This window comes from Lynx rufus, unplaced genomic scaffold (genome assembly GCF_022079265.1).
Source record: "Lynx rufus isolate CCGP_SWC_20201006 ecotype Redwood Valley unplaced genomic scaffold, mLynRuf1.p SCAF_1, whole genome shotgun sequence".
Classification (NCBI taxonomy): Eukaryota; Metazoa; Chordata; class Mammalia; order Carnivora; family Felidae; genus Lynx; species Lynx rufus.
In genome coordinates, this window is record NW_025814823.1 from 190,588,615 (window position 1) to 190,610,170 (window position 21,556).

Consider the following 21,556-nt stretch of genomic DNA (forward strand, 5'->3'; position numbering starts at 1 on the left):
CAGGCCTGCGGTGATCCAGGCTTAGTTTTGAGGGTGTGGACTTAGTCACGACATCTCAGACGATGACAGAAAGACCCAGCCCAGGGGAGGAGAGGGGGACCAGCAGGTGTGCCCCTCCCGGCAGGACACAGCAGTACAGAAGCATTTCCCACAAGAGAAGAGTCTGAGGTCTTTGTCTCAGGCTCTTTCTCTCCAAAGACGCAACCTGGCCCCCCCTGTGGGGATGCCGTGGACAGCACTGCTGGTGCCCCTCCCAGACAACCTGGGGCTGAGACGTGGGGTTGAGTCTCGGGAAAGAAACAGGGAGCCTCAACCCTGACAGCCTTCTGCAGTCAACCGGGAGCAGTAAGGGTCCAGTGAAGCCAGTAGCATCCCTGAGACAGATGTGAGCCTGAAAACGCTTCCAAGATGGACGGCCCCTCTCAGCCAGGGTCCTGCTCACACTCTTGCTGGTGCCCGTTTAGGCTGACCTGACAGGTGAGCAAGACGGGTTACATTAAGTCGGGCAGAGCTCGAGAGTTGCAGCCGAGGGGAGTGCCTGGCAAAGTGGTGGCAGTAAGCAGAGCTGCAGCAGCTCATGCTCTTACCATTTGTCACACTCTGTCTGCTAAGGGCATTTAATACAGGGTCTCATTTATGGCTCACAACAGTCCTAGGAGATGGAGTCTCATATTCTCAAAGAACAGCCCCGTCTTACAGATGAGGAAACTGAAGCTTAGACCTTGCTCAAGGTCTTACAATGGGTCGGTGGAGGGTCCAGGATTAGAAAACAAGGCTGACAAACTCTAGAACCCATGCTCTCAATCTTCACTCACGTGGGGGCAGAACACAGGCGAGAAGGCTTTCAGAGAACAAAATATGCAGAGGGTAAAAGGGTCATCTGTGGCTGGGAGACAAGACTTAAGTCTGCTAATTCATGAATAGGAAGTGGGGATGTTAGATCTGGACTGAGTTCCCCTGCTCATGGTCCACCCACACTTCAGGCCCCTGCCTGTGTCCTGGGACACCAGGCCAAGATGAACAAGGAATTTGCTACCACCTGGGTGATCCTGTTGTGGTTGGCCAGGAACATGGAAAGGTTCTGCGACTCCTGGATGGACTGGGGGTCTGCCATCTTCCTCAGGAACTGTGCCGCCCTGTACACGGTGTTGCAGAGAAAGATGCTCAAGTGTAACCAGCTGAAGCCGGGCCTCACGGGCTCTTGCTCCTACCTAACCCAGAATTTCACTGCCCCCTGAGGTGAAGGAGCTCTGAATACCACAGGGGACTCTAACATCAAAGGAGAGTGTGTTCTGGGGTCATTTCGTCTGGGGCCATGTACACGCTTGTGATAAAGGTACCTCAAATTAAGAGGCAAGATTACACTGAACGTCAAAGTCAGCAAGTTTAAGGGCAACTGGCATCCTATCAACCAGCCCGAGGTGGCAAGGCAGGGTGAAACGAGCATCCTCGCACTGTGCCGTGACCTGCTGTGAAGCTGCACAGCGGTCATGGAGAAGAACCCCAGGCAGGGTGCACTGAGTGGTTTTGAGTGGATTATGTTATTTATAGAAAACCTCCAAGTTTCTAAAGCAAAGCACTGCATGGAACACAGAAGTCTGTTTCACCTAGCAGGATTACAGGGGAAGGGATGATGGGTACGGGGAATACACAAAGGACTCGAAGGGGGAACACCATGGCACCCTGGACTTTTCCAGCCTGACCTGGTGTCAGTGTGGTCTGTGTTACGGCAGCCTGGGAGGGCACGGACAGGACACCTGCCTTGCTCACGACCCTAGCTGCTCTACAGAGCATGTCACTTGTGACCAAAACTGGGGAGAACGGGGGTGGGGGTGTGGGAGACATTATACTACGAATTGTCTACGAATCTTTGTGAAAGCTGCCATTTCTGAGCCAGGCTGGAGATGGGGCTCTGCCTGCGGGCATCCCTAGGTTTCATACTTTGCTCAGGAGGATAAAATCACGAGAAGCAGGTCTGTTGTCTGCATTCTCCAGTTGCTCCGGGGCCCTGGGAGGAGGTGACTCAAGGAGGAGGGACTCTCTTCATCAGTGACACAGAAAATCCTTCCCAAGCAGTGTCCAGACACTGCAGGGCTCATCTGAACCTCCACAACATACAGGAAAGATACCTGTTGCTTCGGGGCGGCTGGATCCTAATTTCTGGAGAGTGACAACCTCTCACCCACCCTGTCCTTCTTTCTTGCAGGCTGACACTGGCCCCCGACTGACTCTGAGGACAAGCCCCTGAGCTGCAGCCCCCACTCCCACCAGTAACTGATGGAGGGGTGCACGCACTATCCAAACTGGGGCAATGACCATCCTCCGTGGGACTTTGGCAAACATACATGAAAGAGGCTCCCCTTCTTTCCTTTGAAACTGGGGCAGCTACGCTGGTCAGAGGGAAGCTTACAGCTGCTGCTGGCCACCACCGGGCACAGGCCTGCCTGAGCAAGAAGCTGCTATCAAGGAAAGTCGAGCCCAAGAGAGAGGTAGAGGGCATCAGAGCAACATCATCTGCGTATCCAGATCCAGATCCGGTGAAACCTTTCAGTTCTGGGAGCCAATCCAGTTCCTTCTTTTACACAAGCAGTTTGAACTGGCTGTCTGAATCTTGCAGGAAACGGCTGATGTGACCATTTTCTGATTATTTTCCTGGTCCCACACCGCATGGGACCACAGAAACCGCTACTGCTCCACAGGTAGGGGATAATGAGGATTTGATGCCATCGTGAGACAGAACGCTGACAAAGAGCCAGTTCTCCAAGGACTCAGCTCTGCGTCCTAGTCCCCAAACTGCAAAAACCGATAGAGGCCCAACCCTGCCATGTTGGAGAATGGCCAGTGTGGTTCTGGAGAAGGAGCCTAGCAGAAGGGCTCTATCCTCTGCCTCCCCTAGGCTGGCTACCCAGGCAGAGGGGAGGGGGGGAGGGTGCCCTGACCTCTTGTAGGCAGAGTGGTCGTTCTTGACGCTGCACTTCATATTCTTCAGCTCATCCAAGACGGCGAACATGTTGATGAATTTGCCCAGGGTCAGGAGGTAGGCCTCGGAGACAAAGTCCTTCCTCCTCTCGGCATGGCAAAGGCGCTTCACCTCACTGCAGAACCGCTCGATGGCCTTACGCTGCAGGCAGAGGGGCAGCAGGTGAGGACGGGCAGCCCAGGGGGGTTGGCTCACTGTGCTCTCTGTGCGGAGCAGGACCAAGGCTTGTTCCCCGGGGGCTCTAGTCAGTGCCTGGACATGTAGAGGGAGTCATAGCTGCTGGGAGGTCTTTCTCAGGGGAGTCCCTAAATCCAGAGCTCGTTTCTAGAGAGCAGCCTGGAACCTGCGGCCAAGTGAGTCAAACCAATCAATTCATTCACCATGCCCTCTCTGAGAAGCATGATGTCTTACTCAGTTTTGTATCTAGCACCTAGGACAGTGTCAGGCACCAGATGGTAGAAGGTGAGGGACCAAGAGTGAGACAGACATTCAGAGAGAGATGCTAAGGCATCCAATTGAACATCTATTATGTGCCAGGAACCATTCTGGGTGCTGGAGTAAAGTAGGGAACAGAAAAAAAAAAAAACAAAAAACTTTCTACCCTAAGGGGCTTACATGCTAGGGAAGGCAGAGAACAAAACAAATACTCCATATTAGAATGTGATACACATGGAGAAAAATAAAGGGGAAAAGGGAGGGCAGAGAGAGTTGTACACTTTAGTAGGAAGATCAGAGAAGAAATAACCAAGATGTGACTTTTAGAAAAAAGTTTGAAAGAAGAAAAGGAGAAGGACAGGGATAACTGACAGAAGTGCATTCTGCACGGCCAGTGCAAAGGCCCTGAGGCAGGCGTGTGCCTGGCATGTTTGAAGGATGAGAAAGCCAGTGGTTGAAGTGGAGTGAGCAGAAGGAAGAAACTGGAGATGGAGAGGGACCAGGGCCACTGGCTCTTGCAGGCCTTTGTGAGGGGTAGGATTTCCACATTGAAGGAGTCAAGGAGAAGTGGGAGGGTTCTGAAACAGGATAACATGGTATGAATTGTATTGTAAAATGGTAGCTGTTGCAGTGCGAATACACTGTAGGGGGCAAAGGTAGAAGCAGGGAGAATCGTTATAGAGAAACAGAGAAATGAAAATATGTCCTCTCAAAAATGTATGCATGGATATTTACAGCAGCATTGTTTGTAACAGCCCCAAAGTGGATATAACCTAAATGTCTATAACTAATAAATACATAAATAAAATGTGGTAGATCCATACAGAACAGTGTTTGATCATACATTTTGGTATGTGCTACAAGATGGATGGATCTTGAAAACAGCGTGCAAAGTGAAAGAAGTCTGTCACAAAAGGTCACATATCGTATGATTCCATTTATATGCGATGTCCAGAACAGGCAAATCCATAGGGACACAAGATAGATTAGTGGTTACCTAGAGCTGGAGGTGGGGGGCACACGGAGGGTGTAATAGGTGGTGGTGAAAGGGTTATGGGATTTCTTTTTGAAGTGAGAATGTTCTCAAGTTGATTGTGGTGGTGGATACACAACTCCGTGAAAGTTGTTGAATTGTCCAATTTAAGTGGATAAATTGTATGGTAGGTAAATTGTACCTAAAAAAATCTGTTACCAAAAAAGGCAGCTGATCAATAACAAAAAACGGCTAACGCAGCAATTCAGAGAGAGACAGAGAGAAGAGGAGGTGGAGAAAGGAGAGGAGGGGGAGGAGAGGGAAGGGGGGAAATTCCTGTGAGCTTCACTCCACAGATTTGGTACACGCTACCCGCCAATCATTCCTTTCCTCCAAAGTGCAGACCAAGCCATGCTTGCTCCTTCCAGGGTCTAGGTCCAATAACACTTTTTGTCATGATGGGAATGTTCCATATCTGCACTGTCCAACACAGGAGTCACTCACACGCTACTGAGCATGGAATGGCTGGTGCATTGGGGGAACAGAATTTTAAATTTTATTTAGTTTTAATGTAGAGAGTCCATATGGCTAATGGCTCCTGTGTTAAGCAGCATAGTTCTAAATTACTGCAGATCCTCTCTTCTAAATATCTCATCAGAAGACCCTTAGTTAAGACCCTTAACCCTTAGTTAAGCACTTAATCAGTCTCTGGGTAGTTTTTTTCTCTCTTGGACCTGCCTTCTCAAAGAGATTAGGCTCCTAGGGGCAGGTCCAGGGTGCCAGTAACAGCAGCTGCCATTTGATAAACTGGCTCTGTAACCAGAGATCTACTTGGCTCTTTACAAACAGACCTCATGTATCCTCACCGCAAACCTGAGATTCGGCATGATTTCCAAGGCGAGAGAACTGAAGGTGCCAGATGTTAAATAACTCACAGGCACATAAGGACAGGAGAGTAGAACCTCGGGTTTCTCTGCCTGGGAAGCCGGCCCTCCTGGCCTGGATGGCATGCACCTGTACCTTCCCCAGACATTCCCGTCTCCCATCCTGGCCTGGGCAGAGCTGGGCGCAGGGCAGATATGCGGCCAGTGCTTGCAAGTCTATTTGCGAAGCTCAGCTCTACAGCGGAGCATGCGTATGCGTGGAGTGTGTGGTGGGACTCCCGCCCCAGGGTACAGACTGGTCTTGAAGCGTTCATCCTGCATTCCTGACACAACCATGATAATCAACCTGCCTGCAAAGGGATTTTCCCTTTGCCACTCCTGTTTAAGCAGCTTGCCCTCTTACCTTCCATTCGTGGAGGCCCTTGGCTCTCTTTTCCCTTTTCTTCCTTAAATGATAGTTCTTCCTGGCTTCCCAGCTGGTCTCCCTGCTGTCACTCTTCTCTCCCCTCCACCCCCACCCACCTCCCATCCATTTTCCACACAGCAGCCAGAATGCTGCTGTAAAACCTCAAATCAGAACATGTCACAAGACACCCCCAGTGGCTTCCATGGTGCTCGAGTAAAATCCACATATTCTTTTTATGTCCTACTTCCTGGCCCACAGTGCCCTGTAAGGGCCTGTCTACCTCCCCCCATCACCTTTGTCACCCGTCCCTTCTCAATCTGCAGTTTCCCTGGTTTCATTCTATTTGTTAAACATGCTGTGCTCCTACAGGCCCCAGGACCTTTACCTTTGCTGTTCCTTCCACGTGAAACCCTCTCCCTCCAATCATCACCCGCCAGCTTCTTTCTCACGATACACGCGTTCAAATGCCACTCCTGACAGCCCATCCCTAAAGCTGCACTATGTCACAGACACCCTGCACCCCAGAGTTATTATGTTTCAGTTTTATTTACTCACAGCACTTACTACACCCTGAAAAGGACTGAATATTGTTTACTGTCAGTCTCTCCTTCTACCTGAAACACACTCATGTGCTCACTAGGATGTAAATCACAGGGAGAGAGGGAGGCTTGTTTGCCTTGCTCACCAAGGGGCACGTCAGGGGTGCTCCAGAAGTATTTGCTCAAGGAATGAATACCATGGCTCAAAAATCCAGACCCCAGCATCTGGCAGAGTGAGGCCCTCTCAGGTCCCCTGATTCAGACCCACCCTTACCCCTCACCTGAAAGTACATGAACTTCATGAGCTTGGTGACCTCTGGCTCCAGCACCTCCACTGTCTTCTCATAGATCTCAACCCGGTTGGGCTGCTCATTGCATTTCACCTGTGGGGAGAGAGGAGCTCACACATCCTGCCTTGCCAAGGCAGCTCTGGTTCACGTCTGTTGTCTTATTATCAGGGCCCGTCTGCACTCTCATAGGCATCTCGTTTAGGATGATAAATGCGGTGGTCACCCTAGTGAGCAGAGGCCGGGGTAGCCCTGACTGTCAGGTATGGCTTGGAGGAACAGAACTGCCTGCCAGACACTGGCTGCAGGCAAGAAACCAGCTGGTCCTGAGAACGGAACCCTCCTTCCCTTCAATCTGTTCAGTGCCCTGGCCTCGAGCTGTACACACGCCTACATCGATCTGCACGGTCTCCTTCCTTCAGTCTTTCCCCACTCCTACCCCAGTGGGGCCCCACCAGGTTCTAAGCAGAGAAAAATGTTCCAGCCACTGTTCCAGATGCACCTGGGGTGAGGCCCCCTGGCCAAACTTGGCTCCATCAAGAAACCCCTTTTCTTTGCCCAGTGGTTTTCAACACATCAGTATCACATGGCAGATGTTTTCACAGCATGCACACCCGAGACTGCTAACTGGTCAACTGAAACAAGAGTGAGCAAAAGATAAGCGCGAGGACATTCTTCACATTGTTGCTTAGAGATTCTTAAAATGGTAGCAATAAGTTAAATATCTACCAGTCAATGATTAAATGGATAAAATATGATGCATTCATACAGTATCATTATAAAGCTGCTAGAAGGAAGGAGATAGATCTACGGGAACTGACATGGAAAGATTACTACCATAAACTGATGGGTGAAAAAACTTGCAGGACACGAAGTGTAATTCAATCCCATTTTTTGTCAAACAAAACACAGAACAAAACTGCGTGTGTGTTTGTGTGTCCATATATAATACAGGCATAGGGAATCTAAGAGTTCAAAGCAAACTGTTAATAAGCAGTTAACTCTGGGGGCTATGATTAAGGGGAAGAGAGAGGAATAGTTTCTGTTTACTTTACATACCTGTGGTTTGTTAACCTTGTTATAATAATGGGGCCCATGAATTATAGGATGATGGTAATTATAGTAAATGTAATATCTGTATGAGTCAACATGAAAAAGTAATAAAGAATTAGGTGGAAAAAGCAAGTGGCAGGACAATACAAATACAAAACACACTTTTATAAATGATAATTTCCAAAATAATATTCATAGGGACATTTATGATATTCGAGGGAAAAAGATCCACGCAGCAAGGTATGCATGGTGACTATGCTTTGGTGGGAGGTGGGTCCAGGTAGTGGGGGTCAGGAGGTGGGGACATCTTGCTTTTTACTTTATCTCTTTCTGCAATGGTCTGGGTGTCATACAGGTAGCACATACTGCTTTTGAAGTAATGGACAAGTTTTTAGGTTTATTTATTTATAAATAATATAAGGAGAGGCAGAGAAAGAGGGAGAGAGAGAATCCCGTGCTACGCTGTCAGCATGGAGCCTGGCGTGGGGCTCCATCCCGTGAGTGCGAGGTCATGACCTGGGCCAAAGTCGGATGCTTAACCGACTGAGCCACCCAGGTGCCCCGAACTGATATTTTTTAAGTTGTCTTCAGTCTCATGGGAAGCGCTCCAGATGTCGTGAGCAAGCACCCTTGGGTAAGAGGCCCTGCTTCCTTCCCTGCCATCTGGAGAGGCTCAGCTGTCTGGGAGGGGGTGAGGTGGAGGGCCGGGAGGGCACCTGGCGAGGACGGTCTCACCTGGGGGATGGCCCGGGAACAGCTGCGCCAGGTATACAGCATGACTGCATACTCATGTCCTTCCTCCAGCATTTCATTCTGAAAAGCAAAACACACTCGGCAGGGAGAAACCACACGCACCGGAGCCAGCAGGCTCCTTCACGGCGCCCCAGATCCTCACGACTCACAGTGGTCTGGGGACCAGTAGCATCCACACAGCACGGCCTGGGAAGCTTAGTAGAAATGCAGAGAGTCTTGGGTCCCCGGCTGGGCCTATGGAATCAGAATCTGCATTTCAACCAAACTCCCAGGTGACTCCTACTCCCAAGGTGCGCAACTGAGCTTGAGAAGCCCTGGCCTAAATTATCCTCCTCAGACATCCAAGGGCTCTAGCAGCAGGCCACATCTTTCCAAGATGGATGGCCACCTGAGAAAGAAGAAGGCAGGTCTGTTTGTGCCAACAGCAAAAGTTGTATCAGGCATACTGTTAGCCAGAAAAAAGCAAGTAGCAAAACAGTGTGGACGGCAGATAGGTTCAAAAACCAAACAAAGAGCAATAATTATGAAAGTATGTTGTTGTGTACTGACAAATATTTGGGTACAATACGCCCCAAGCCGGGAATAGCAAGCTGTCTGTGGGGTTGGATCAACGGGGGCTTTCACTTTTCATATTATAGAGTACTCTTTGCCCTTTTATAAGAATGCTTGCTACTATTTCAGAAGCAAGAAAATGAGTAAGATAAACTTTTAAAAATAATGTACGGCAGATGGCAAAACCAATAACAGCATGGAAAACGAATCTGAAAAATACAGCGATGACTCACCTCACCTAGCAAGTGCTAAGAGTCCTAAACTCAGGGTCCAAATATCTGGGCTCAAATCTCAGCTTCCTCACCTGTTAGCCCTTCCCTTTGATCTTCAAGAAATCACTTAACCTAAAATTCTCCATTTAGTATCTGTTTAATGACAATGACAAAAATGACCTCTGAGAATTTTATGAGAATTCAGTGGATCTCTCTCTCTCTCTCTCTCTCTCTCTCTCTCTCTCTAGGTGATCTGTAAAGGGAGGTGAGAGTATTACTAGGAAAAAGACAGTCTGGCAGTTTCTCGAACAGTTAAATACAGAGTTACAATATGACTGCAATTCTATTCCTAGGTACACACAGTCAAGACAAATGAAAACATAGGTCCACACAGAAACTTTTTATTTTTTTTGCAGTTTATTTATTGTGTGTGTGTGTGTGAGAGAGAGAGAGAGAGAGAGAGAGAGAGAGAGAACATGCCAACAGGGAAGGAGTGCAGAGAGAGGGAGAGAGAGAATCCCAAGTAGGCTCCTCACTATCAGCAAAAAGCTTGACGTGGGGCTAGGTCCCACGACCATGAGATCATGACCTGAGCAGAAATCAAGAGTCAGACACTCAACCGACTGAGCCACTCAGGCGCTCCCATATCTACACAGAAACTTGCACACTTGTTCGTGGCAGCATTGTCCTAACCATCAAGAAGGGGCAACAACCCAAATGTCCATTCACCGATGCCTGGATAAATAAAACGTGGAAATGTGGTACAGCCACACAAGGGAACAGTGTTTGTCTATAAACAGGAGTGAAGAGCCTATCTGTGCCACAGCACAGATCAACTCTGAAAACATCATGCCAGCCATAGAAGGCCACATGTGTCATGACCCGTTTAGACGAAATGCTCAGAACAGACAAATCTGTAGCAAGAGAAAGTAGAGTGGTGTTTGCCAGGGGCTGGGGAGAGACAGGAATTGGGAGAGACTGCTAATGGGCCTGGGGTTTCTTTTAGTGCTGCAGAAATTAAATGGTGGTGACAGTTATGTGACATTGTGAATTTTACGCTATATGACGTTCACAAAAGAAATAAAGAAGTATTACTAGACCAGCTCTCTTGTAAATGTTCACACTGATATGAAAATGAACCTTTACTGATTTTTTTATTCCATGTATCGCATCTATTTCATAACATCTCCCTAGCGCAAGATCAGATTTAATTTGGAGTTTATTACTTACTGTAGTTTTGTTTTCAACAGCAAATGTCACTGACGAGTCATACTTTCAATTCTTAATTTGGAGAACTTTAAAAATCAATAACACGTTGTCCTTGAGACCAAAGAAAACCAAGATCAAGCCTGCGGGTCTGCTACTGCTCTTCCTTCAGAACAGATGTCAAAGAAGGGAAATGACAGTAACATAGGGAACATGTATTTACTTATTAGAACCAAATTGCCCACCAGCAGGGTGAGGATTCCAACTTTCACTCACTGAGTGCTTTACTGAGCACCCGCAGGTCCCAGGATCTGTGCTATGTGCTGGGAACAGGGCAGCAAACAAGGCTCCCTATGAATAGTTCAGGTGACCATCAACCAGACGTGTATGCCTGGAGTACAGAGGTCAGGATGCTGTGGTAGAAAGAGCCCTAAGTGGGGCCTCAGGAGACTTAAGTTCTGGTCCTGGCTCTGCTTGGGCTCACCTTTTGCCTTGAAAATGGCACCGATCTCTCATTTACAGGTAAAGCGTTGGCCTAAATCACCTGGCTGCAATTAGTCACCTGGAGAACTTTGAAATCCTGATTCCCAGGTCATGCCCCACCAGAACTACATCATTATTCCCAGGGTAGGGGCCCAGGCACTGGTATTTTTTTTAATGCTCTCGAGGCAATTCCAGTGTGTAGCCCAGAAAAGGAAATTTGGATACAGAAAGAGATAGCATGCATGTGCACACAAAGAGAAACCCTAACCCAGGAAATCTCTGAACATTTTTGTCTCTGTGCCTTTGCTCATGCTGGTTCCATAACCTAGTGTGCCCTTCCTATCTCATCTCTCACAGAGAAACCTCTAACTATGTGGGACAGCAGAGTTGCATGGAAGGAGATCAGACTGGGAATCCTAAGTCTTGAATTCCAGTTTCAATCCTGTGATTTACTAGTTGCGGGATCATGAGCTTGTTAACTTCCCTAGGTCTGTTTTTTCCATCTCAAAAGTGAATATAAATGCTCCCTTTGCAAGTCATAGACTGTTGTAAGGCTCCAATGATACTATGTATGAGAATATCTTATACATTTTAAATCACGTGTATGGTTAACATATGTGTGTGTGCACTTTGTGTGTGTGTGTGTGTGTGTGTGCATAGAGTATATAAGGCCTACTCAAAAGCCCCTTCCTTCATCAAGCTTTCTCTGACCCTCTCAAGGACCCTTCAAAAACAGACAGGTTGGAACTTCTACCGTATCATTTACCTTTAACTTTGTGCATTTCTGTTTGTCTACACAGACTAATCTAGAGCACAGGTTTTGTAGACAGACCTGCATTTGGCAATGTCACTTGTTAGTGGCAGGACCTTGAGTAAGTTACTTAACTTTTCTGAATTTTAGCTTTTCCTGTTTGTAAAATGGATATTGTAATAAAACTTGTCTCACAGAGTGGGGTGAGAACTAATTCAAACAGTGCATTTAAAATATCTGCACAGAGAAGACATGAACAGACATTTCTCCAAAGAAGACATACAGATGGCCAACAGACACATGAAAAGATGCTCAACCTCACGGATCATCAAGGAAATGCAAATTAAAACCACAATGAGATATCACCTCACACCTGTCAGAATGGCTAAAATAAAAAACACAAGAAACAACAAGTGTTGGTGAAGATGTGAAGAAAAAGGAACCCTCATGGACTGTTGGTGGGAATGCAAACTGGTGCAGCCACGGTGGAAGACAAAATCAAAAAAAGAACTACTGTATGATCCAGTAATCACACTGCTGGGTATTTTCCCAAAGAATATGAGGACAATAATTCCAAAGGATATATACACCTCCATAAATTTATTGCAGCATTATTTACAATAGCCAAAATATGGAAGCAACTTAAGTGTCCATTGATAGATGAATGGATAAAAATGTGGCATGTGTACACACACACACAAACACACACTGACAAGGAATATTATTCAGCCATAAAAAACAAAAAGGGGCACCTGGGTGGCTCAGTCGGTTGAGCATCCCACTCTTGATTTTGGCTCAGGTCATGATTCCAGGGTCATGGGATTGAGCCCCGTGTCAGGCTCCATGCTCAGTTTCAGATTCTCTCTCTCTCCCCCTCCCCGCTCTGTCCCTCCCCCGACTCATGCTCGCTCTCCCTCCCTCTCTCTCTAAAAACAAAATAAATCTTCAAAAAAAAAAAGAACAAAATCTTGCCATTTGTAATCTTGCCATGGATGGATCTAGGGAGAATACTACTAAGTAAAATAAGTCAGAGAAAGACAAATACCATATGATTTCATTTATTTGTGGAATTTAAGAAATAAAACAAATGAACAAAGGAAAAAAAAGAGAGAAGCCAAAAAAGAGACTCGTAACTATAGAGAGCAAACTTATAGTTAGCAGAGAGGAGATGCTCGGGAGGGTGGATGAAATAGGAGAAGGAGATTAAAAGCACACGTATGAGGAATGCTGGGTAATATGCGGAACTGCTGAATCACTACATTGTACACTTGAAACTAATATAACACCGTATGTTATCTACACTGGAATTTAAAAAAATGTAAATAAAATATCTGCACAGAAAGTGTTCAATAAATGGTAAACTTGTCTATTTCCCACTTGCCTCATTGAGAATCAAGACTGGCCCCTCTCTGACCTTGCATATCCCCTCATTTAACACAGTCTCTGTAGGTACCAGGTGCACAATATTTGTTGAATGAATGGGGCTGGGTATGGTCAGGCAAGACTTTTAGCATATAACTGATACACTGACAGAGGTCCACTGAGCTGCATGAGGATTCTGGAATTCTTCAAATTCTGGTGCTGTGTTAGAATAAAATCAATGAAAGCCCAAGAGGGAAGTGAGTGATCCCTCACAGATGGGTCACATACGGACCCATCAGACCATTGATGCCGCTTGTGAATGATTTAGGCCACCACCTTCCTTGAGTCAATAATATATTATTCTACAGACACCATCTCTCTCTCTCTCTCTCTCTCTCTCTCTCGAGAAACCTTTTGCTTTGGTCAAGAGACAAACTGCCACACAGCCAGTAATCTATAAAGTATAAGGTAAGGCAAGATCTAATGATATGCTAATTCAAAAAGCTACAGAAGTTCAGGGATGGAGTGGGATCAAATTGGGCCCTCCTGTGAGTAGAATTTGCAAGGTTAGAAGACAGGGGAACATTGTGCCCCAGGCACTGGGAGGCGGTGGGGAAGCACAGGGGAACAGGCTTCTGGAGAAGGGTCTGACTGAGACAGGCAGCTCTCGGAATAGCTGAGCACTTGCCCCTCCTGTGCTGGCAGGGTCACAGCGACTTACCATGCTGGAATGGACCGTAGCCTGCTCAATGTACCTTGCAATTCCTGTGACAAATGCATTCCTGTCCTCAAAGTTTGTGTCAAAGTTAGCCTGTAGGAATTAGAGGAAGAAACATTTGTTGGTTGGAAAACAAGTCCAAGGCGGCTGGGTGTCCAGGGAACCCCACTGCCAAAAAATGCCACCAGACTCTGTGGAAACCTATCTCTACATCATGCTTTGATCTTCCCCTGAGAAAATCCAACTCTGACTCACACTGGGCAGGAGCTGGCTAAACAGGGCCCGGATCTGCTTCTTCCCATTGGTAGTTAACCACATTCACCCAGCTGAGGCTTGGAAGCAAATGCTTAAACTAGATAATCCTAAAGAGCTGTGAAAAGTTAAGATGCGCATTGTTTTCATCCAGCAGTTGCCAAAATAGTTACCTGAGGCTGCAGATACGTACGTACAAGGATAATAACTGCAACATTTTTTTTTCTGATAGAAAAAACTGGAAACCATCCCAACATCCATTAACAGCAAAAGGCTAAATCAATAATAGTATATCTGTACGATGCACTTATAAGTACTATGTGGTGGTTAAAAACAAAATGATAGCATTGTAGTACTGTTATGGAAAAGTACCCATAATAGATTTCAAGTTCAAAAAGCCAAACCACAGAGCAATTATCTACAGTATGGTTCCCTTTTGGTTAAAAACATCTAGATCTATACATAATATGTACTTATAAGTATAGTAAAAAGGGCTGTGTGTGTGTATAGTCATAGAGGGAAATTTTTATTTGTTATACTTTTCTGTATTGCTTGTAATAAAAAGATATGCACATAATTAAAAATTTAACCTGGGTTAGAAGACGTGAACGAGCCAAGTTTGTAACTTGAACCTTTAGGAATGTGCTTGATAAAATCTAACTACTGAATGAAATTACAAATATATTATGCATTCATATTTAGTCTCATTTAGCAGCCTCAGAACTTAGAAAAGGTCAAACACAGCTAAAAGTTTTATATTAACTTGTTCTTTCCTAACGTGGCATACTCGCCCAGCATGCCCAGACAAGGGGCTATTTGCAAGGCTCACTCTGGCTCCCCTGATGCCCTTCCAGTCACACCCTGGGGGGTTACGGTTTTGAACAATCTGATATAGTTTATCTCAAGCTCCCCTCTCTCAGGCAAAAGCAAACAATGGTGAGCGACTTCCCTGAGCCATTAGCTGCTGTGGGGAGCTGAAGAGCTCTTCTCACATACATGAAGGAAAAGTAATTACCCAGGCAGGCTCTAGAGGTTTCTAAATTGTAATATTTAATTCATGAGATCAGAGCTGCCAAAACCTTGGTTGATGCTGCAGCAAGAACAGCCGGGAAGGTATTTGGGGTCAGAGCAGATCAACAAGCCTTCCCTGGGGAGGAGAAATAGTCCTGGTATTCGTTTACTAGCTAATCTATTCCTCATACTCAGCTCCACCAGGGCACAAGGGACTCCATCAGCTCAGGACCTTTCACCTTCCAGATGCAGACCTCCCCCTTCCCTATGCCTTCAGGGCACACCCACCGAGGGGATCCGGAGTTCTGAACTCCCCGGTGCTCTGGGAGACTGACCTGGTACATGATGGAGGAAGGTGGCGGCTCGATGCATGGCTGCTGGTCGGGGAGGGGCAGCTCTTCCAGCAGGTCCACGTTGGACAGGGCATCTTCCAGGGTGACGTGGGTGGTCATGGCTGCAGTTTGTGTATTCTGCACTGAAGGAAAGGGAGAGAAGATAGGGTGGAGAATGTCAGGAATGTCAGGGGTGCAGGGGTGTCAGGGGTGTCGGAAGTGAGAACAGTCTCACCCGGTTCAGCCTCCTTCCAAAGAACAAAGGGGGTTTATTTACATGCATTGAGACCACTTCCACTTGCTACCTCTTCACAAGGTGCCTGCAACCCGTGCCTGATATTTGAGGATCTCTTTACAGTTTACAGGGTACTTTTTTATGTCTATTGTCTGGACTAAGCCTCACCACAACCCTCTGTGGTCAACATGGCAGGTGGTAAGGCAGCCACGTGACTGATGAAGAAACAAGACTCAGAGCAACTATATGTAGCACCCACACAAGCACGCTAAGGGCAAAGGGCCTCACATAGTGCCTGATGCTAGACGTGGGCCTCGGCCAGCCCCCAGCTCTGGTCTTCGGGAGGATATGTATCTGTTTCACTCCTAAATAACCACACAGCACAAATACCCATGAGGGAAACAGCCACGATTATCAACCTGAATCCAGGGCCTAGGTTTTACAAGCTCATTAAGCTGGGACTACAAGAATTCAGACTCCAGCAAATTTAACCTTACTTGCAAACACAAAGAGCCATGGTCTTCCTTGGCCTGGGGATGTTTTGTGAGGCACATCAAACAAAAAGCCCTAAACGGACATTTCCGTGTCTTGGGCCCTGGCAGAGCTCGCTGGCTTTGATGAGAGCTTCACAAGGCAGTGCAGCTGATGGGGATCTGAACAACACAGTTACCCAACTCGAGCTAACTACTACTTTAAGAACTCAGCACCCAGCAAACAGAATACTCATTTTTTAAAAGCATACATAAAACACTGATAAAAAAAAGATCATGACTTAGGCTATAAAATAGGTTCTCATGAGTTTCCCCAAACATGATGTCTTAGATGTCACATTCACTAAGTAGAGTGCAATACAATCAGAAATCGGTAATGCAGATCATAGCCAAAAAGCCTCCCATACCTATGATAATTTATAAAAACATACTTCCAGGCTACTCATACCTAAAAAGGAATTCAAATAGAACCATACAACATTTAGAATTGAGCATAAATAAATGCCTTAAATGCATTTAGTAGAAAATAAAACAGTGAAACTAAAAGAACCTAATTTTCACTCCAAAATCTAAAGAAAGAATAAAAATCAACCCAAAGAAATGAGAATGCCGGGACAGCTCATTACAAAAGCAGAAATAAAAGAAGCAAAGTACAGAGCAAACCAAAACCGAGTAGACCATATGAATAAAAGTCTAAAGACTGAGTTTACTAAGAAGATTCATATTAATAATGAGCTGACCCTTTAGCACACTTGAAAGGGAAAACAAAGAGAAAGCCCACTGTGTTGATAGGCCTGCAGCCCTCCCTTTCCCTCCCCAGTCCCAGGCAAGTGTGAGTGGGGCTTAGGGGCTGGAAGTTCATTAGGAAATGAACTATCCCAGACCAGGGCGGAAAGGACCACCCACATGACGGTGGGGGCGGTCCAGGGGCTGTGAGAGGCTGACCAGCTGCAGAGTGTAACCAAGGGCATGCTGCCCCACACTGGCGTCTCCTTCAGGCCCACAGCTGGGGGAGCAGGTCAGGGCTGAGCAGCTACACAAGCTTCCATTTCACTGAGTTTTCTAACACACCGCCCTGCCGTGCAGGCTGGCAACAGCGAAGGCCACATCCAGTGAGGGCACAGGGAGCTCAGATGTGACTTCCCCTCTGTCCTCTGGAGGCGTTTGGCCTCATGAGGTTGGTTTCAGGTCCTCTCCATACTTATGCTTCTTCCTATTCTCTCCCCTGAATTCTAAGTGTGGCATCCACAGCAAACCATTTGCCAATCCACATGCAAAAAAATGTCTTCTTTCTTACATTAGTATTTTTTTTTTTTAGTTTATTTATTTTGAGAGAGAGAGAGAGCATGTGTGCCCACGAGAGCACGAGCAGGGGAGACGCAGGGAGAGAAGGAGAGAGAGAGAAATCCCAAGCAGACTATAGAGTCCAGCATGGGGCTCAAGCTCACGAACCATGAGATGAACCTGAGCTGAAATCTAGAGTCAGACGCTTAACCGACTAAGCCACCCAGGTGCCCCTCTTACATTACTATTAAGTTCATTTTATAGGAGGGATTAATAACTTTATAGAGCATAATGATCTACAAGTTCCAAAGCCCTAATAATTCTCTTCACTCAAATAATAATAATGATAATAATAATAATAATAATAATATTTCTTTAGCCCTTACACTCTGGCAAGCACTCCACTATTTGAATCTTGCATCAACCCTATAAAAGTAGGTGCTATGATTATTCCCATTTTACAAAAGAGTCAAAAGAAGCTCAGAATTTAAGTAATTTCACAAGGTCAAGTGCTGGTGAGTGTGGAGCTGGGGTTGGAACCCAGGTTTCTCCAGCTCCAGATTTTGTGCTGCCTTCCAAGTGCTCAGACTTAACACCGCAAGGCTACTCATCCTGATGAAGATCAATCTCACACCAGCCTCTGTGCTCGATCTTTTCAAACACTATGCCTCAATGGTTCTGGGTTCCGCTTGTGCCAAAGAACCGAAGGAACAGCTTCTTAATAATAAAATGCCTGGGCTCCATCCCTAGGACCTGAAAGATGGTATTAAAAAAAATAGCCCTATCTTATAGTAAGAGAAGTCCAGACTACATGGAGATACCGTATCTCACTGATAGATTTGGCAAAACCCTGTAAGTCTGATGACATATACCTGTTGGCATGTAATTCTGTGGAGAATCAGGTCCTCTCAAACATTGTTGGTAAGGATATAAATGTAAAATGGCACAAGGAAGGAAATTTGGCAATATCTAACAAACTTATATGAGCATTTTATTCTTTGACCAGCAATCCCACTTCTAGGAAACTATCCCAAAGACACTTTGATAAAAGCGCAAAAAGACATATGCACAAGGCTATTCATTGCAAAACTGCCTGTAATAGGAAAAGACTGGAAAATGAAAATGTCCCTCAACAGAAGACTGTCTGAACAGACTATGATACAGTCACACAGTGAGATACTAGGCAACAGTAAAAGTAATGAGGAATCTATCTTACCCACAACTGTGGGGTCATTTCCAGGATATGGTGTATACAGTATACTGTCATTTATATAAGAAATCAGTGATGCATATACACACACAAATATTAAACAAACAATGGAAGGATAAACCATCTGATTTTAAAAAGTGGCTACCTATGGGGAAGAGCGATAAGCAGGAACATGGTTAAGGGGTTGGGGATAGAGGCTAGAATTCTTTGAATATACCTTGTTTTGTAGATTTGACTGTGAAACCATATATTTTATATAATTTAAAATAAAATTTAAATTTAAAAAGCAACTGCCACCCCCCACTAAAGTAAAATAAAACAAATGAAGGTATATTTATATTAGTTGTTGGCATAACTACACAGAAAGGACCTATTCCAAGTGATTTTAAAAACTCAGAAATTTGAGCCTACATTTCTGGTAGGAGATACTCTAAAAACAATGAAGTGTTGTAAAAAATATCTCGAGCTTTTTTCCACTAATTATACTGGTGTGCTGTTGCAGTGAGAATGTCCGAATGCAGTGTGAGGTAAAATAAATTAGTAATTATGGAATGCTCTATCATCCCTGGTGGTGTTGAGAACTGCCATTCTTGATGTGAGAGAAAGAGATATAAGACCACATAAACCAAATAGTCCTGAATATGAATTCGAGGTTATCAATAAGAAGTCATCACATGTTTTAACTTTAAATAGACATACATATGTCTGTCTGTATGTATGTGTATGTGTGTTTATTTCCTAGTTCTGTGCCCCAAAAAGACAAAGACACAATGACCAACCCATGAGCAATGAGCAACTTGAGTGCCAGGCTGTGGTCTGCAAATACCATTTCCTGCTAAAAACATCAATGCTCCTTGGAGAAACAGCTCAGTCCAGGTCTGGGACAGGAAATGTGTAAGAAAGGCTTAGAACAAGTTGTCGCAGCAGAAAGCAAGGAAGCAGCTCTCTATCTATGACTATGTCTGAGGGACCCAGGAGCCAACCTGAGGCAGCTTCTGCTGGCCGAGGATGGGACACTGTGCATCAGTTAGCATAACTCAATGCACCTGAAGCAGTGTCAAATATGTCTACATCCATGAGATCCTAAAGATACCTAATAACATTTTGGTTTTTATTACTTTGTTATTGTTGGAAGATGCCAGTGAACCAAACTTTGTGTTGAAAGTAGGTAAATAAAAGGAAAAAGGCAAGTATTTAATGTGCTTTTCCTATACAAACCGACCACTGGATAACCAAATTGCAGCCCCTAAAATGGAGAGAGGCACTGATTGATCATCAACTGCTAACATCACTAAATTAAAAGACAATGAGACATTAGGTGCCTCCTGATGGAAAACCATACCATCATCTTATGAAAAACGCTGGACCCAAAGCGAAACGCTGGAGTCTAATCAAGCCTTTGACACTCATTCACAAGAAATGTATAGGACAGAAAAACATCTTAGAATATCACTGCATTGATATATCACCACAGTGATATAAATAGTAAAATACAATCTATGGGAAACTCTGCAGGACAAATGACTCAGTGTCTTCAGCAAATAAATTCCATGGGGGAAAAAAAGACATGGAAGGGAAGCTATAGCCCATTATCAGACTATCGCAGTGTGTCCATCACCTTATTTGGATCCTCTTTCAAACAATCCACCATAAGAAAACCATTTCTGAGGGAATTAGAAAATTTACCAGTAACTGGGCATCTGATAACATTAAGGAAATAGTGTTATTATTTTTGAGATATAACATCAAGGTTGTATTTGAAAAGAGTTATTGCCTAGAAATGCCTACTAAAATACGGATAAAATGATACAGGGGTTTGCTTCCAAATAATACTAGAGGAGGAGGACGTGAGTAACAACAGAAGAAACAAAACTGGCCATGAGTGAATAATTGTTAATGCTATGTGATGCTTACACAGGGATTTATTATATTTTTCTATCCAATTTTACAGAAGTTTGAAATTTTTCACGGAAACTTCAGGCTCAGTGTATATACACTACCAGCTCTCATCCATCGTCTCTTCTTTCACCTTCCCTGACTCCTACTTGCCATGGTCTTTCCCTTCATCTTTCTCATGCAACCTGCATTTCTTCTGGACTTTTCACAGGCTTGACAATAACTCACCTACCAGAATAATCCCTAAGGCTTTCCCTTTAACACAGTAAGATGCCTGCACTTCCCTTGAAGAGAATCAGCAAATGACCAGCTACCAGCCAGTGAATTAGGAGTCTTTATTTCAGTTAATGCAACCTTTCTTTTCTCCTTCTAAATGAAACTTCTCTACTGGATTCCTGGGTTTGTTTGCAGATCATTCACTGCCCAAGAGAGGAGGAAATCAGACATTTTCTTTTAAATGTTTATTATTTTTGAGAGAAAGAGAGCGAGCACAAGTCAGGGAGGGACAGAGAGAGAGGGAGAAAGAATCTGAAGCAGGTTTCAGGCTCTGAGCTGTCAGCACACAGCCCGATGTGGGGCTTGAACCCACGAACCGTGACATCATGACCTGACCTGAAGTTGGATGCTCAACCCACTGAACCAGCCAGGCACCCCGGAAATCAGACATTTTTAACACAACCGCTATAAGTCACTGCCAACTCCATTCACATCAGTCAGAAAGAAAAAAAAAACATTCTTGAGGTGCCTGGGTGGCTCAGTCGGTGGAACATCCAACTTCAGCTCAGGTCATGATCCCACAGTTTGTGAGTTTGAGCCCCATGTCGGGGTCTGTGCTGACAGCCAGGAGCTTAAGCTTGCTTCAGATTCTGTGTCTCCCTCTCTCTCTCTCTCTTCCCCTCCCCGGCTCATGCCCTGACTCTTTCTCTCAAAAATAAATAAACATTAAAAAAAAAAAAAAGAAAGAGGAAACATTCTGGAAATTTTAACATGTATACGTGAAAATAAGTACTTGTTTTCTGGCTCAAGTGTCCTGCCTGTTATGCAATCTTCCAAGTGAGAATAATTCTTCATAGTCAGTCAATGAACATGTGACTCTTTTGCTACTTTGGAAGAGAAATTAATAAAAATACTTAAAAAGTAACTGCGTTCTGGGAGCATCACTTACCACACACAGCTACCACCTCCCAGGGTGGGGTATTCATGGCAGATTTAAACTCAGCATCTTTCTAACAAGCTCAAACACAGTGGCCT

General features: G+C 45.2%; 1 protein-coding gene across 3 annotated transcripts in view; it reads right to left on the reverse strand.

Moving 5' to 3' along the window:
• CYFIP2 (cytoplasmic FMR1 interacting protein 2) overlaps positions 1-21,556 on the reverse strand; it is a 127,119-nt gene that overhangs the window by 90,931 nt on the left and 14,632 nt on the right. For 2 of the 3 annotated variants that reach the window (XM_047091924.1, XM_047091940.1), the window contains 6 exons: positions 15,193-15,332; positions 13,598-13,687; positions 8,293-8,370; positions 6,499-6,600; positions 2,940-3,121; positions 1,040-1,136 (listed from right to left, as the gene is read on the reverse strand). In XM_047091924.1, the coding sequence (XP_046947880.1) occupies positions 1,040-1,136; positions 2,940-3,121; positions 6,499-6,600; positions 8,293-8,370; positions 13,598-13,687; positions 15,193-15,309 (666 nt within the window). In that variant the 5' untranslated portion in view covers positions 15,310-15,332. Of the gene's footprint in view, positions 1-1,039; positions 1,137-2,939; positions 3,122-6,498; positions 6,601-8,292; positions 8,371-13,597; positions 13,688-15,192; positions 15,333-21,556 lie in introns of those variants that run through there. The other variant, XM_047091932.1, reaches the window with a different exon arrangement.